General features: G+C 40.9%; 1 protein-coding gene across 1 annotated transcript in view; it reads right to left on the bottom strand.

Annotated features, from left to right (window-relative positions):
- Positions 1-13,949, bottom strand: part of C4PH8orf74 (chromosome 4p C8orf74 homolog) — a 334,059-nt gene extending 320,110 nt beyond the window's left edge. The window contains exon 1 of the mRNA XM_069604999.1: positions 13,879-13,949. Within this exon, the coding sequence (XP_069461100.1) occupies positions 13,879-13,926 (48 nt within the window). The 5' untranslated portion in view covers positions 13,927-13,949. The remainder of the gene's footprint in view (positions 1-13,878) is intronic.
- Between the last annotated feature and the right edge of the window lie 776 nt (positions 13,950-14,725).

Raw genomic sequence — 14,725 nt, 5'->3', positions numbered from 1 at the left:
AAGCTGCACACTTGGTGCAGAATTGTGTGCTAGATTCATTGTCATCAATTCATTGTTAATTTGACACAAAAGACATGTGAGAGATAGTATCAGAGATACGTTATCACCCCACATACATCAAAGCCATATGGAGGCCCTTGACAGATTGTTATCATCAATTAAGTATTTCCCAAAAGATTGCAGTCTGTTTGGTAAAAAATGGGAGCAAGCCATGACCAAATGTTTCAAAGTTTCATCCAGGTCATTACGAAGACATCTACACCGATGAGTGAAGCTACATCCTTGGCTGCATCTTTCTTTCTCCAATGTTTAATTCTATCTTGGGTTTGAAATTGATTTAACCTGAATCTCAAATACAGTATGCAGGCTTTCTCGCATGGAAAACACCTCAGGTAAGCAGCAGGAGGACCTCTCTTCTTAAGGAATAGTAAATATTCCCTAAAGGAACTATATTTATTTATTGCTTCAATTGTACATACCCAATCATAATCAAACAGTTTCTTTTTCACATATCCCGGTAGATTAATAAGTTCCAATTTTGGCACACCTATTTCTTCATGTATTGTTTTCATTCTATTACAAAATGATGACAGTGAGGTGGACTGTGCATCAACAGCCAGCTGCGACAGGTCAACATATAGAGTTTAAAGGAGGGTGCATTATCCTAATATAATTATTCATCAATCTCCATTGGAATTTTACAGCTAACGACATGAGACAGAGTATCTCAGTGACAAGGCACGCTCTATTTTTAATCCATCAATGGACCAGTTCAAATTTCTGATCTTTTTGGATTGGCCTGTAGATCATATTTGCGGCATATAAAGAGAACAGATGTAATTTGCTCTGCAAGCAGAAAGGTGTCTTATCTAACAGAATGATTTCGTCTACAAAGGCCATCCAGTGTATCCACATCTTGCCTACCCTGACTGGAAAGATGTTTTCACTATGCCATATATCATTAGGATCTGATAGATATAGATTGAATAAGGTGGAAGACATATTACACCCCTGTTTAACTTGAGTGTATGTCAAAATTGAGTCAGTTAACGAGCCCTGCTGATTGAGACGGATCTTATAGCTCGTCTTTTTGTGTAACATGGAGATGATCAATATGAGTCTGTGAGGAATGCCATGTTTTACCATCTTATTCCATAAGTGGTTACGTATGACATGATCAAATGCGGACATCATGTCTAATGATGCCATGTATATTAGGCCACTATCAGGTCACTTAGTTGATTCAATGATCTGAGCTAGAATGAATGTGTTTAACGGCGTACCCATGTTCTTTCGAAATCCTGTCAGGTTGCTATGTTCTGTTATGAAGGTATCCAAGTCATTCAAAAGTAAAATTGAAAACACTTTCGATGCAGAATCCATAAGAGCAATAGACCTATAATTGGCCGGGTTAGAAGGACCTCCCTGTTTATAAATGGGGATGATGATCGCAAGTAACCAAGATTGTGGAATCCTCTTGCTAGTCAAGATGAACTAGAATTTCCTCTTCAGGATGGAGGCACAAAATGGTGGATCGGACTTTAACACAGACAATGGTATCCCATCCGGACCCGCGGTTTTGGAATAATTAAGTTAGCCGATCGCCCATTCAACATCCTTTGTGGACCATAAACAGGTCTGCATACAAGATGTGTCAAAGATGGGATATTCAACAGCAGAGCAGAGTGAGTTATCGGTATTTGATACGTTTTCCCAAAATGGTCTTTCCACATGTCAGCTGAAATGGAAGAGTTCAATGCAATTTGAGGAGATCTATTCATATTTCTTAGGGTAGCCCATATAGATTTAGTATTATGCTTGCATAAATAGCCTATGATTTTCTGGTTGTCCGCATTATGCAACTTGATTTTGATAACCTTAATGATGTTCTTATAGCTCTACAGAATTTGTTTCTTTCGAAATACGGATTGTGAGGAGTTTGCAGCCATTCTTTTGAGTACCCGCAGCTCTGTGTTTTTATCCGTTTTAGAGCAGCGATCTCAGTGCTATGAACATGAGTGGTGCATTAATGATTGTTAGTTCAACGATTGGCTAAAATGTTGAGCTTTACTTGAATGATGTTGTTGATCGTTTGCTCTATTTCTCTAGAGTCTCTGCTCGCGAGAGCTTGAGCAGTCCCCCAAGATACTTCTTGTTGAACCATGTAGGTAAGCTGTCTATACAATTTTGGATTCCAACATACAGAGGTGAACAGACAATCAAGTTCGATCAACTGAAGTGAAGGAACATTTTCATTTATTGTATGCTCCAATCTAACCTTCAGCGTAATGATCAGATGGTCACTAAGACCAAGATTATTCATAGTGACCGAAACGCATATATTTTGTAAATTAGTGGAGACAAATAAAGTGATCTATATGGAATTTATGGCATCCACGTTGCCAAGTAAAGTTGGTTGTTATTTTGGTCATGCTCAACGATTTGGATATCCCAGTCCGTCAAAAAGGAGACGCATTGTTGCCCTCTGAGCATGGATTTAGAGTTCTCTTTATTGACTCTTCTCATTTGAGAGTTTTCACCTACAGCAATGCATGATGATTTAAAATCTCCTCCTAGAACTATCACGTAATTAGGATTATATAGTAAGGCTTCATCCAGAAGAGTCCCTAGTGCTGATAGGATGGAATCAGGATCCATTTTTTCAGGGTTCCAATACAGACATATAATTAATAAAGTGATGTTAAAGTTGCCCTGTATAATCATTTCAATAGCCAATAATTGGTCCAAAGAGGAGAATAATTTGGTTTTAGCATTCACTTCATTGTTTATAAGCATTGCAACCCCCCCTGCGGTTCTACCAAGGGGACCCACTTGTGCCGGTGAGGAGTAAGTGGAAAATCCATCAATGTGTATTTTTTTTAACAGTCATGGTTTCTTGAACTAGAAGCACTGAGAGTTTCTCGCTTTTGTAAGAAAGATTTAGCCAAGTTACCAAGTTGGTGAGCCCACAGGAATTCCAGGATTTAAAATGTAGTTGGATTCACATGTTTCAGAGATATAAAGTATTTGATTAGCGGTTCAACCCAATTCCAATCCTTTACTGTACCTGCCAAAGATAGGAATTGTGTGATTACTTCATCAGTAGAAGCTTTCGTCTTGTCATCATTGTTAACATTTGTTTCAGTGGTTTTGCCTCTCATGAGTGTCCACAAACACATGAGCCTCTTCCGAGTTGTTGAATAGATGTAAGTGGAAACCTAATTGTGAAAAATCCTCTTTATGCTCCCATATTAGTTTGGTAATAATTGACAAGAAGATTTGACGGTTGTTATTGACGATTGACATAGATAACCATTCGATATATCCCGAATTCAAATTCCTTACGGCCGGTATCTTGTTAAAAACAGAAAAAATAAAAGGAGCAACTTAATCTGGAATTGCTGTTAGTTTTTAAATCGCTTTCCCATACCAGAATATTCACAATTCTGGGAAGCGATTTCTGAGTTTACTTTTACTGCTGCTTTTTTATTCTCTGGACCAGTACAATCGATACCGGCTCCCTCCACATGATTGGTTACATGATTGGTGTTCGTTTGGGAGACAGAGCTTGCCTCTTTCGCCAAATTGTCTGTTGACAGCAATTCAATGGAAATAGGTGATTGATGCGTTGACATACTTGTAATTAATGGAGCTCTAGATAAAGTATTAGAGTTTATTGCTGGAAGGGTCTTAGAGCAGACCTCTGCATCGGATGCATGAAATGGTGTGGATGTTGTTACTTTTTTAAGGCCCACAGTTGGAGAATTTTGTTTTTACATTTCTGTTCATTTGACACTAGAGGTCCCACTTAGAAGATGCATCTGGACCTGCATTGATATGATATATGATATGATAATTTATTTGTATTGCGCGTGTACGCAGGTGTTTCAGAGCGCGAGTCAATTGATTGTGAAAACACCTCCTTAACAGTGTGTTTTATAATCGATTTCATGTTGCCACAATTCTTGTTCTTTTTTTTTTAAGTAAACAAAGGACTGAGGAAGAATTCATAGTAGTAGCATGCTGTTTACGTTGAAGATGAATCTTGCTCTCAGCATGTAGTTGTTCCAGATCTAAGATTTTGTCTCATAAGACAGGGCATATACATTTTTTTTATGGAGGAGTTGTGTCCAATATTCTTGCCTATCAGTAAATTCTTATTTTTTTGACAGTCCTTGTCCATTTTCTTATTTCTGTTGGCCCTTCTTTTAACAGCTCTTTGTTCTAGGCGCCCAGTTCTGCGCGAGAGGAAATGCAGTGTTCTCCTGAATCGTCAGGAATCACAATGGGTTCACACGAGGAAACCTAATTATGATTCAGAGTGTGTTTTGGAGACAAACTATTGGGACCCTCACTCAGCAAGGCTTTTGCCAACCGTTCTTGCTCAGAGACTGACTTACAGTTAGTTGTGTTGTTAACTAGCATTTTCTGGAGATTTGTGGTTAGAATTTCAAGACTGTTGATTTTATCTGAATTCGAGCTGATGGTCTGTCAAAGTTCCTGACTAAAGATTTTTGTAATCTCCATCGTGATTAGGGTAGAGGTACCCATTGCCACAGCACCAGCTTTGTCATATAAATGTGACATATAGTTGTGTTTGCGATGACGTATCCTTGAAACAGGTTCGCAACATTTGGCTAAAATTAGTAGTCATGCAGCAGTATTATTTGTCTGAGAATGGATATAGTTAGCAGATTTTGATATTTACTGGGCAGAAATGAAACCTTCCAATTTATTCATTTTAGCAATGATGTCTGTCAGGTAGATTTTTATGCCCCTAATCTCGTAATGTGTGACTTTGTGGCCCTTATCTAGGAGGTTCAATATACGGGTGAGAACTGGAAATGAATATAAATCAGGGCCATTGGGATCTAAAGAAATATTTATACTAGATGGTGTCGTGTTTAGGTTAGTTGGGGGCTCACCATTAATAAGGTACTCCCTTATGACCTCTTCTTTCAGTTCCCTTTGGTCATTTACTTGATGAAGACCTTCATGTTGTTCTTTAAATCTCTTACAAATTGGAGAACTAGCCATTTTTAGAGGAGATTCTTGTTTGTTGAATGCCATCAATGGTTTTGTGCGTGAATTCAATTGAGTAAACCGACATACGTCTTCTTTTGAACCATGAGAGGCAGCTAAGGGAGTAGATGGGCCAAGTGACAACCTTATGCGTCTGACCAATTACGTCATCACCACAGGGGCTAGCATGGAGATGTTAGTTAGAGAGTCGTTGTGACATTTGTTGTACTCAGATTACATATGTAGACATGCAGACTGTTGCAGGTTATTTATGTGGTCCTGCAAAACAGATTTATCCAGATCATACATTTCATGAAGAGAATATGATAGATGCTCTGATTTGGAGGCAGAAAAATGATGAACTTGCGCTCTGGTAAGATTGGAAAGGGAAGTCTGGTTCTGTGGTGTAATACACGTATCAGTTACTTTGTTAATTAATGACCCTGTTGTGGGCTTGTCCCGATGCATAACTTTGTTAAGGGGAAAGTTGCTTGATTTTTCCTCAGTAGATGATGGATCATTGTTAGTCAAGGCATCCTCGGCAATTGTCTCGTTTAGACATTCACCACTGGGGAGGCTACCTACCATTGTGTAAACAAGAGGCTTTTTTTCTTTTTTTTTTCTTCCCTTCCTTCCTCTCTCCCCTCCCCTCTTTCAAGTACCGTTCAATTGACCCGGCACTAAGTAACACAGACTATCTGCTTTCAAGTTATGTTAGCTGCAAGCCAACAGACTATCTGCTTTCAAATTATGTCAGCTGCAAGCCAACAGCTGACGTACGCATATAAATGAGATATTCCTTAAACCATGATGCATTAGTAGTTTCGCTAAAGACAGTCTGTGTGGGCAGCCCTTAATCAGGCTGCACTATCACAACAGCGTTGACATATCTGTAAATGCGAGCTAGGCGGGCATCCAAAATCGTTTGCACACAGGCTTGAAAGTTACACTTGCCGCTGTACACGTTGGATTTGAACAATCACAGATCTGATATGGATAGAGATCTGAGTTCACGCGTACAATTTGACTAACATAGACCGCTTACAGTTGGAGGTTGCTTACCGCCGAGCAGCAGGTTAACGAGTCGCTACAGATCACCATACAGCCCCAAAGGTTAGCAGAACTGCTTGAGCTGGACAAATTGAATCAATCGCCCATCCACCATCCACTCAGCCGAACAGCCATACAGTCACTTCGGGGCACTTCCGGGGCACGCATACTGGTGCGCGCTGCAGTGCCTTAATGTAGTGTGGCTGGGAAGTGGTGGGTGGGGCTACTGGTAAACTATTGAAATTAAGCAAAATAAGTATATATTAACACTAGGAATGTTTGATATAGAGTCCAAAATGTCCAAGTCAATTGTAGAGCCATCAGCACTTAAATCTGACCTTTTCTTCAGAGATAAGCAGCAGATTCAAAGGTAACACCGGCAGCATGGACAGCCAAACAGGCACTTCCACTGCACTGCGCTGGTCCTCCCGGCAGTGCCTTAATGTGCTATTGGGAAGTGGTGGGTGGGGCTTCTGGTAAACTATTGAAATGAAGCAAAATAAATATATATTAACACTATGATCGTTTGATATAGAGTCCAAAATTGTAGAGCCGTCAGCATTTGAAATCTGACCTGTTCATCAGAGATGAGCAGCAGATTCAAAGGTAACACCTGCAGCATGGACAGCCGAACAGGCACTTCGGGGCACTTCCAGTGCGCGTGCGCTGGTGCGTGCGGCAATGCCTTAATGTAGTACTGCTGGGAAGTGGTGGATGGGGCTTCTGGTAAACTATTGAAATGAAGCAAAATAAGTATATATTAACACTAGGAATGTTTGATATAGAGTCCAAAATGTCCAAGTTAATTGTAGAACCGTCAGCATTTGAAATCTGACCTTTTCTTCAGAGATGAGCAGCAGATTCAAAGCTAGCACCCTCAGCATGAACAGCCAAACAGGCTCTTCAGGGCACTCCCGGTGCGCGCAGCAGTGCCTTAATGTAGTGCTGCTGGGAAGTGGTGGGTGTGGCTTCTGGTAAACCTTTCTTCAGAGATGAGCAGCAGATTCAAAGGTAAGACCGGCAGCATGGACAGCCACACGGGCACTTCGGGGCACTTCCGGTGCTGGGTGTGTATATGCCTTTTAACTGAACAAACATTGCACTATTGGTTTATAAACTATTTTACAATGCTAATGTGATCTCATGAGTTCACTATACTTATATTGATGCACATATTCTACTTATGTTATGCTCTAACAAATCAATCTTGTTTTTTGTGAGTCTTCAACTTTCTTTCTCACAAGTATAATCTACCACAAAAAGAAGTTATGTAATTTCCTGGAAATATAATTTTGCATATCTTATTTTCTAACTATTTGATGCTGAACTACTTATCTTCAATTATATGTTTTGGCTTTCCCAGCTATGCCTACTTTTTTCCAAGCTATGCAAAAAACGTAAACATTAATTTTTCAATTAGTTCAACAAAAATATTTCTCTATTATTTAAACAGATGGTACAGGCGTGTGGCCTATACATTTTACATTTGGTGGATTCAAGGAAGAATGGGTCTCTGAGTGCCTCGCGTCATACCTGCCTGTGGTTTACAGCCATCTCAGAGACATTTCCAAGGATTTATGGGGAATCTTCTGGATTTGTCCAGTCATTCCCAAATCCGAAGCAATACAACATGTAGTTATTATTATTATCATTCTCTTATTTATTTACAATTAGGCTTCTCAGAAAGATTAACAAAACTGTTATATTTATAGTAACTTTAAATTGTGTTCTTTCTCGACCATGAATGTTCATGTTTTTGTTTCCAAATTATTGTTTTACTACGAACTCACATAGATAGATTCATGTTCTTTTCATGTTTTACATCATACAACAAAGCAGAAACCGACACGTGCAAAGCAAACAATAACTAAACACATTTTTTAAGAGATCACATTGCTTTTTCTTATACTTGCTTATCATGATTTTTCTTTTTCTTTATGTACTGTAATGTTTGGATGCTACATTTATGGGTTATAGGTCAAAGTTTCGACTCAAAAGGGTCGAATGACAAAAGGGTCGAGTGAATTCGACCGAAAAAAAGGGTCACTTTTTTTTTTTTTGGGGGGTCCCCACCCCAAACCCCCGTTTTTGGTGTAAAAACACCTTTTTTTACCTATACTAAAGCAACAAAAAAAAAGATACATTTAAAAAAAATTCAATCCTTTTGTTTTTGGTCGAATTGAATCAATCCTTTTGTCATTCAACCCTTTTGAGTCGAAACTTTGACCGGACACCACATTTATGAATACATATTAGTTTGGTAGAATAAGCAAATGTGAACAACCGTGTCACTTTTTATGTTGTTTCAAATAAATGTAATAATCTAAGTAAATAAAACATGTGTAATAGTTCTTGTCACAGTCACCAAGACAATAGCCCATCAAAACATAAGAGTGTAAAAATTAAATAAATCAATGCTCGATGTGTCAAATCAACACGTCACTAGTACTGCCCTGACAGCATTCTCCATTTTCTGATAACTTCCTCCTAATCCAGTCCACCCCACCACCCCTCCCTTATCAAAGACATTTCTTAATTTGGACCTGTGCTCACATTATGTGTGTACCCACCAACCTGCACATCCCAGGTGCCGAACACAACAATGGCCACCCCAGACCTGGCGTCTCCATACCCTCCTTTGAAGACACTCTCTAGGCAATCAAGATATGTATTTCACCATTCACGTAGCTGTGGACCTTTAACACTTACTTCATGCTGATCCCCTCATCATTCATCAAAGGCAGTTCTCACTTTGGTCTGGCTCTCAAAATGGGAGTGGGTGGGTGTCTACGTCCCAGCTGCCGAACACAATGTAAACCTCAAAGGGTACTTGCATCTAGTGTCCCTTGACCACCCCAGACCCGGTGTCTCCATACCCTTCTTTGAAGACCCTGTTTTGGAAATCAAGATAAGTATTTCACAGTAGACGCAGTCATGGACCTTTTCCACTCACTTCATCCTGATCCCCCTCCCTTATCAAAGGCAGTTCTCATTTTGGAAATGATGTCACAATGGGAGTGGGTGGGTAGACCCAACATCCTGCACTCCAAGATGCCAAACACAATGTACAACTCAAAGGGGTCTTGCATCTAGTGTTGCTTGGCCACATGGCCACCCCATACCCAGTGTCTGAATACTTTCCTTTGAAGACCCTGCCCAAGCAATCAAGATATGTATTTCACTGTTCACGGGGCGTGGACTTTTATTATTCACTTCATGCTGATCCCCTCCTCCTTTATCAGTCAGTTCTCACGTAGGCCCAGCTCTCAAAATGGGAGTGGGTGGGTGTCAACATCCCAGGTGCCGAACACAATATAAAACTCAAAGAGGACTTGCATCTAATGTTCCTTGGCCACATGGCCACCCCAGTCCCAATGTTCCTGCAATCGATATATGTATGCCAACATTCACAGGGGTGTGGACCTTTTCCGCTCCCTTAAACCTGATCCTCCCTCCCTTATCAAAGGCAGTTCTAACTTTGGCCCTGCTCTCACAATGGTCATGGGTGGGACAATGTTCTTGTACATAATTTTACATCATCAATCTTGCACCGACTACAAAGTTTACACACAGCCATACTAGGGTAATTCCTAAATGTATATCATATCACTAGAAAAACCCTAACAACAGACTTTAAGGGCATGCCCCTTTAAGGGTTAGCCTGCCTGTGCTAATTTAACATGCACACCCACTTATCCAAGTATATATAATCAACTTCAAATCCTTAGTCAGAAAACAGCTCTATGGATAATTTCATCGCAGAACTCTTTGTTGCAGAATCACCACACAGCTGTTTCAAACCACAGGTAACTAGACTCTTGTTTCTTCTATTTTTCTTATCTACGAGGTTCATTTATATTACTTTTTATGATATTTTCCCTTCATAATGTCTTTTCATATATCTTCAAAATGCATCAATTTATCACATTTTAATGTATTTTTGTATCTTTAAAGACTACATTACATGTGTTGTTGTGACTATCGAATGTATTGTTTTACAAGTCTGTTGCAAACTTTGATTAAAAAAATTGTTATACATTTAATTTTAGAACATCTTGTGCAGCAAACCATTCTTTCCTGTATTGTTTTTGGTTGTCTGAATTGCAGCCATGCTAAGACTCCCGGTACAGTGCTTCACATTTCCCCTAAAGACATGTCTTTGATACGAGAATGGTTGCTCAACTGTGGATTCCCAGATTCTGAGGTTGACAGCAGAACCAAGTATATCTTTGAGGACGTAAGGGATAATTGCTTTTACATGTGCAGCATCCACTTCTCATCTGATATGTACTAATCTTCCAAGCTCACTAAACAGAGTCCCAATGCTGTTCTTTGTTTCAACACGCACACATACACACAGTCAGGTATTAACTAATAACAGTTGTTGCATATACATCACTCCCACTATCTGTTTATCTGTTTATTTGTACTTTGATGATTCTCTGCTAACATTCTTTTACATTTTAATATTTCTATAATAAGGCTTGTCATATTGAGAATGTTACTGAATAGCCAATTAATTTTCTTTGAATTTACTTAAGATATTATTGAATTTTGATAACCAAAAGAATTAACAGAAATGTCACCCTCCCCATTAGCAAGTAATTGTAATATCAGTTATGTTATTAGTTATTATTTTAGCTTATCAATTTCACCTTTGAGGAAGGACAAGTTTTGAATCAGCACCCCAGAGAGCAGTCGATACCAGTTCCCAGATGTGAGACACATTCCTCTTAGATTAAACAAAGAAACAAGCAACGTTGGAAGGTCAGATTCCCACCGACTCGGACATGGTATTAGGAAGACAGTAGTGTGAGAAACCTGAGGCTATTCTCACTCCTAGATCCCTTGGATTCTCTACACAGGTGGCCATACTATTGGATCCCAACCCTAGGTGCGGGTTAGCAAGGGAGGATCACCTCGGTGGAGGGTCCTTGGGGACTGGAAGTGAGGAGCCCTTGAGTGAGATATGGTATCCCCCTTTCCCTACTGGCAACCAACCCAAAACCTCCCCAACCGTTATAGGTTATTCTCACATACAAAGGCTGATTGGACATCCACCCCTCCAGCCTGTCAAGAGGCTGCATGTGTATAAAGGGAGACCAGCCCACCAGCAAAGAGAGCGACAGGAACAGCAGCAGGAAGGTCAGTGTAAGGAGCATGGAACTTTGTTTGGAAAACATGCTGAGACACAGAGGTCTGCTGAGAGAGGCAATCTGTGGAAGCGTGGCGCAGGAGCTAAGACTCTGTGGAATAAACTGAACATCGTGATGGGAACCCTGTGGAGAGGTTGTTCTTTTCTCCTTGTCATCGAGGTGCTCGTTCCCCTGTGGCAGGAGTTTGCCACTGGAGTGCCAGAGGGGCAGGAGCTGGGCCCTGACATCACAGGCAGAAGGCCGTACGGTCCATGCTGCTGGGGAAAGCTGTGAACGCGACTGATGAGTTTCTAACAAGTAAGAAACCTGGTGCGCTAGCATCTGTACTATTTTCATTCTGACGGAATACTTTTTATCGGAGTGGTCCCGTGTTTGAGGAAACACGTTTTCAAAGGTCTCCTGTATGAACCATTGTTTTCTAATGATTATCCGGAATACTTTGTATCGAAGTGGTCATGTGTTGAAGGAAACATGTTTTCAAAAGTCTCCGAGAGCTGGGCTCTACAATTAAAGCAAAATAGAGAATTATTAAACTATGGGTTGAATTAAAAGTGTGTTATGAATGCAACCCATGTTTATTGAATGCCGAACTGAGTGAAAACACTACCAATAAGCAGAACTGGCATATCTTGTATTCAGAAATAAATGCAACTTTAAATTCAAGTAAACCCATCATATTCTGCATTCTAAAATCAATACAACTTTAACCTTGAACCAAAGAAAGGCATATTGAATACTAAATTGTGTGAAAAACTATAATACATGAAAACCAACAAACAAAAGACGGTGCAAGTGTAATAAAGGACCATAAACAAATATGAAGGATCATTTTGTGATCATGAAGATGAGTCTTTGGGAAGGGAACTCTGAGATCTGAAGTATTTACTGACTTGAGGACGAGCCTCAAGGCGTTGTTGTGTTTGGAACTATATTCTTTGGAACTTGGGGAAGAGAACCCCGAGTATTGGTTAAAACTACATCACCTTGAACTTAAGCAAGGTAACTTTACAACTTTTTGTGGGAACTATTTTATACTTGTGGAATGGAGCTGAAAGGAAGCTGTGAGCTCTAAGAATCACTGTTTCTTCTGATTGCTCACATCCCTACACATTGTATAGATCAGTTGTGAAGGGAAGTATAGGTTTTTGGACACAGACAGATTCATAAATTGAACTCTTTGACTCAAGACTTTCCTTTATTTCATTTAGGGAGTGAAATCCCACCTTAGCATAGGGCAAGTTAGGCCTTTTTCCCTTCTGACATTTAAGTTAATAATAGTGTTTGTTATGAATTTGGAGTCTGTTGTGTGTGTCTTGGTTCATGATGCCTTCACAGTAGCTCATACAAGTCTCTAGAGGACAAGGAAGGTAATGGTGCAAAAAGCAGGCCGACTCTATAGGGATCCCCAACATTTGCACCGGCATGAAAATGCATGCCGGCGCAAATGATGTATGGCGGAGAGGAAGGGAGACAGCAGAAACTAAGTCACATTCTGCCCCTCTCCACCATACACATTCAGGAAAATTGGCTGTAATGGGAATCCAGTTTGTAAAAAAATCCTTATGCAAGGTTTTCACGCATTAGATTCCCGTCGCGGGGAGCCCAACACGAGTGATCAGCCGAACATCCCCTCAGTACATGCTAGGTCCACACATGGAGCAGCAGCCTAATACTAAATTCTATGCCCCAAAAGTAGCACATCCTTTTTTACCAATGACTGTGCAGGAGTCCTAAAGGAGCAGTGCTGTACAGCATAAGGCACAAAGAAAATCAGGACCTTCAAGTACAGTACGTTACAGGAATGTACAATGATATGAGCTAAAAGTGGGGGCATGATATGATATGGCATTTATAACGCGCCTATACACAAGTGTTTCTAGGCGCAACGAGGCAGGTGAGGGGAACAGAGGGAAGATAGAAAACGATCTTACTAGCCAGGTGACATTGAGATTGCGCGAGAGCAGGGGGAGGTGGGAAGGGAAGAAGTGCGGGGAGAAAGGGGGTGCAGTGCAGTACATAGGATAAACAGTAAATAAATAAAAACTATAAATAGGAGACTCTGTGAACATTTTCTTCAAAAAAGTGTGAATGATCAAAAAGGAGTGATATTAGGTGAGAAAGATTAGATGGGCAGTCATTTGTCAGCAGTAGGTTAACTGATTAGCTAATATTTACACAGATGCTAAATTAGTCCGAAATTCGTTGATGGCATCCATGCAGCTGTATAGAAGTAATATAATTCAAGAAAAATGTATATTGAATTAATTTTGATTATGCCAAAACTGCATTGTAAATAGTGAGACAATTGTAACACCTGGAGAAATTGCTATTGTTGAAGTTTTGAATTTATTTCAACATATTAAATGAATGGCATATGAAATATTGATATACGACTATATATTATTTATCTGTTTTGAAAAGAGTTTGTTCTCATTTATAGAGCTGGGAGTTTGTGCACTAGTTCACGTCCTCTAGCGTCATTTCTTGTTATTTTTTTCTAGGCCTTGTTCTTGGACCAGGGTTGGACATGACCCAATCCCCACCTGACCTTTCCCCTGGATACTGATGCATTTCTTGTGTCATTGACAGACGCTAGGGTTTTGACGGCGCATCCCTAGCCGCTGACCGCCGCCCAGGGAGGAGTTGTTACCTGATACTGTAATACATCCCGGGCCCCTTCCGCGGTCAGCTGCGCCATAATGCCACTGCGGCGGTTGCCAAGCGGACTATCCTCTCCGCGCGCTGCCCCTGATTCGCGCTACGCTTACTGCGCACGTACGCGCCTGACTTCCACGTACCAGTGCTTCGTGCGGACGTTTACTCTCGAACGTCTGGCTGTCTTCCTCTTCCAGGGATCACTGGAACGTGATACTAATTGCATGCCAAAGTTTAACCAGCATAGCAAGACTTTATTTTGGGCGCGGGTCGTTGGTAAGCGACCTATGTGAAAAGCCCCGTATTTTGCTGGGAACTCGATTCTCCCAATATGTGGCCAATGAGAAGGGAGAAAGTCCGTATCGTAGATCTGCCTACATCTGTCCTTAAATTACAGACACGCTATGTACAGGTGTTCATATGTATACACGTACTCATGCAAAATAAACATTACAGTAGCCGATAAGGCACAGTGACATAACATGACTGTTGTGGAGCATGGCATGCTCACGTGAGCCGGTCTCATCAGTGCAGGGGGCCAGCATCTTGTTTGGTTTCCGGGATCACCTGGACTTACAGTGTTGCAGGGAGGACCCTGCTAGGTCGTGCGGGCGTGGGGTGCCAGGGCACCGTGGATGCCGGGAGAATCCTGGCCGTACAGTGGCTTGGACGGACCCAGGGCAACATGCTGGCCTGCAGGGCCTGCAGGACCGTGATCACAAGGTGTGGCCCTGCAGGCTAGCGCCGCAGGACCGTGGTCACACAGTGAGGTCTGCAGGCCCCTGAATGAGAGATGGAGACAGGAGTTCCATTGTTGGAGTCTGCCGCCATTCTAAGGCACT

The sequence above is a fragment of the Ambystoma mexicanum genome, chromosome 4p (assembly GCF_040938575.1).
Source record: "Ambystoma mexicanum isolate Mex_15411 chromosome 4p, UKY_AmexF1_1, whole genome shotgun sequence".
Classification (NCBI taxonomy): domain Eukaryota; kingdom Metazoa; phylum Chordata; class Amphibia; order Caudata; family Ambystomatidae; genus Ambystoma; species Ambystoma mexicanum.
Note: the sequence above shows the minus strand (reverse complement) of the source record. Positions and strands in the feature narration are given on the sequence as shown.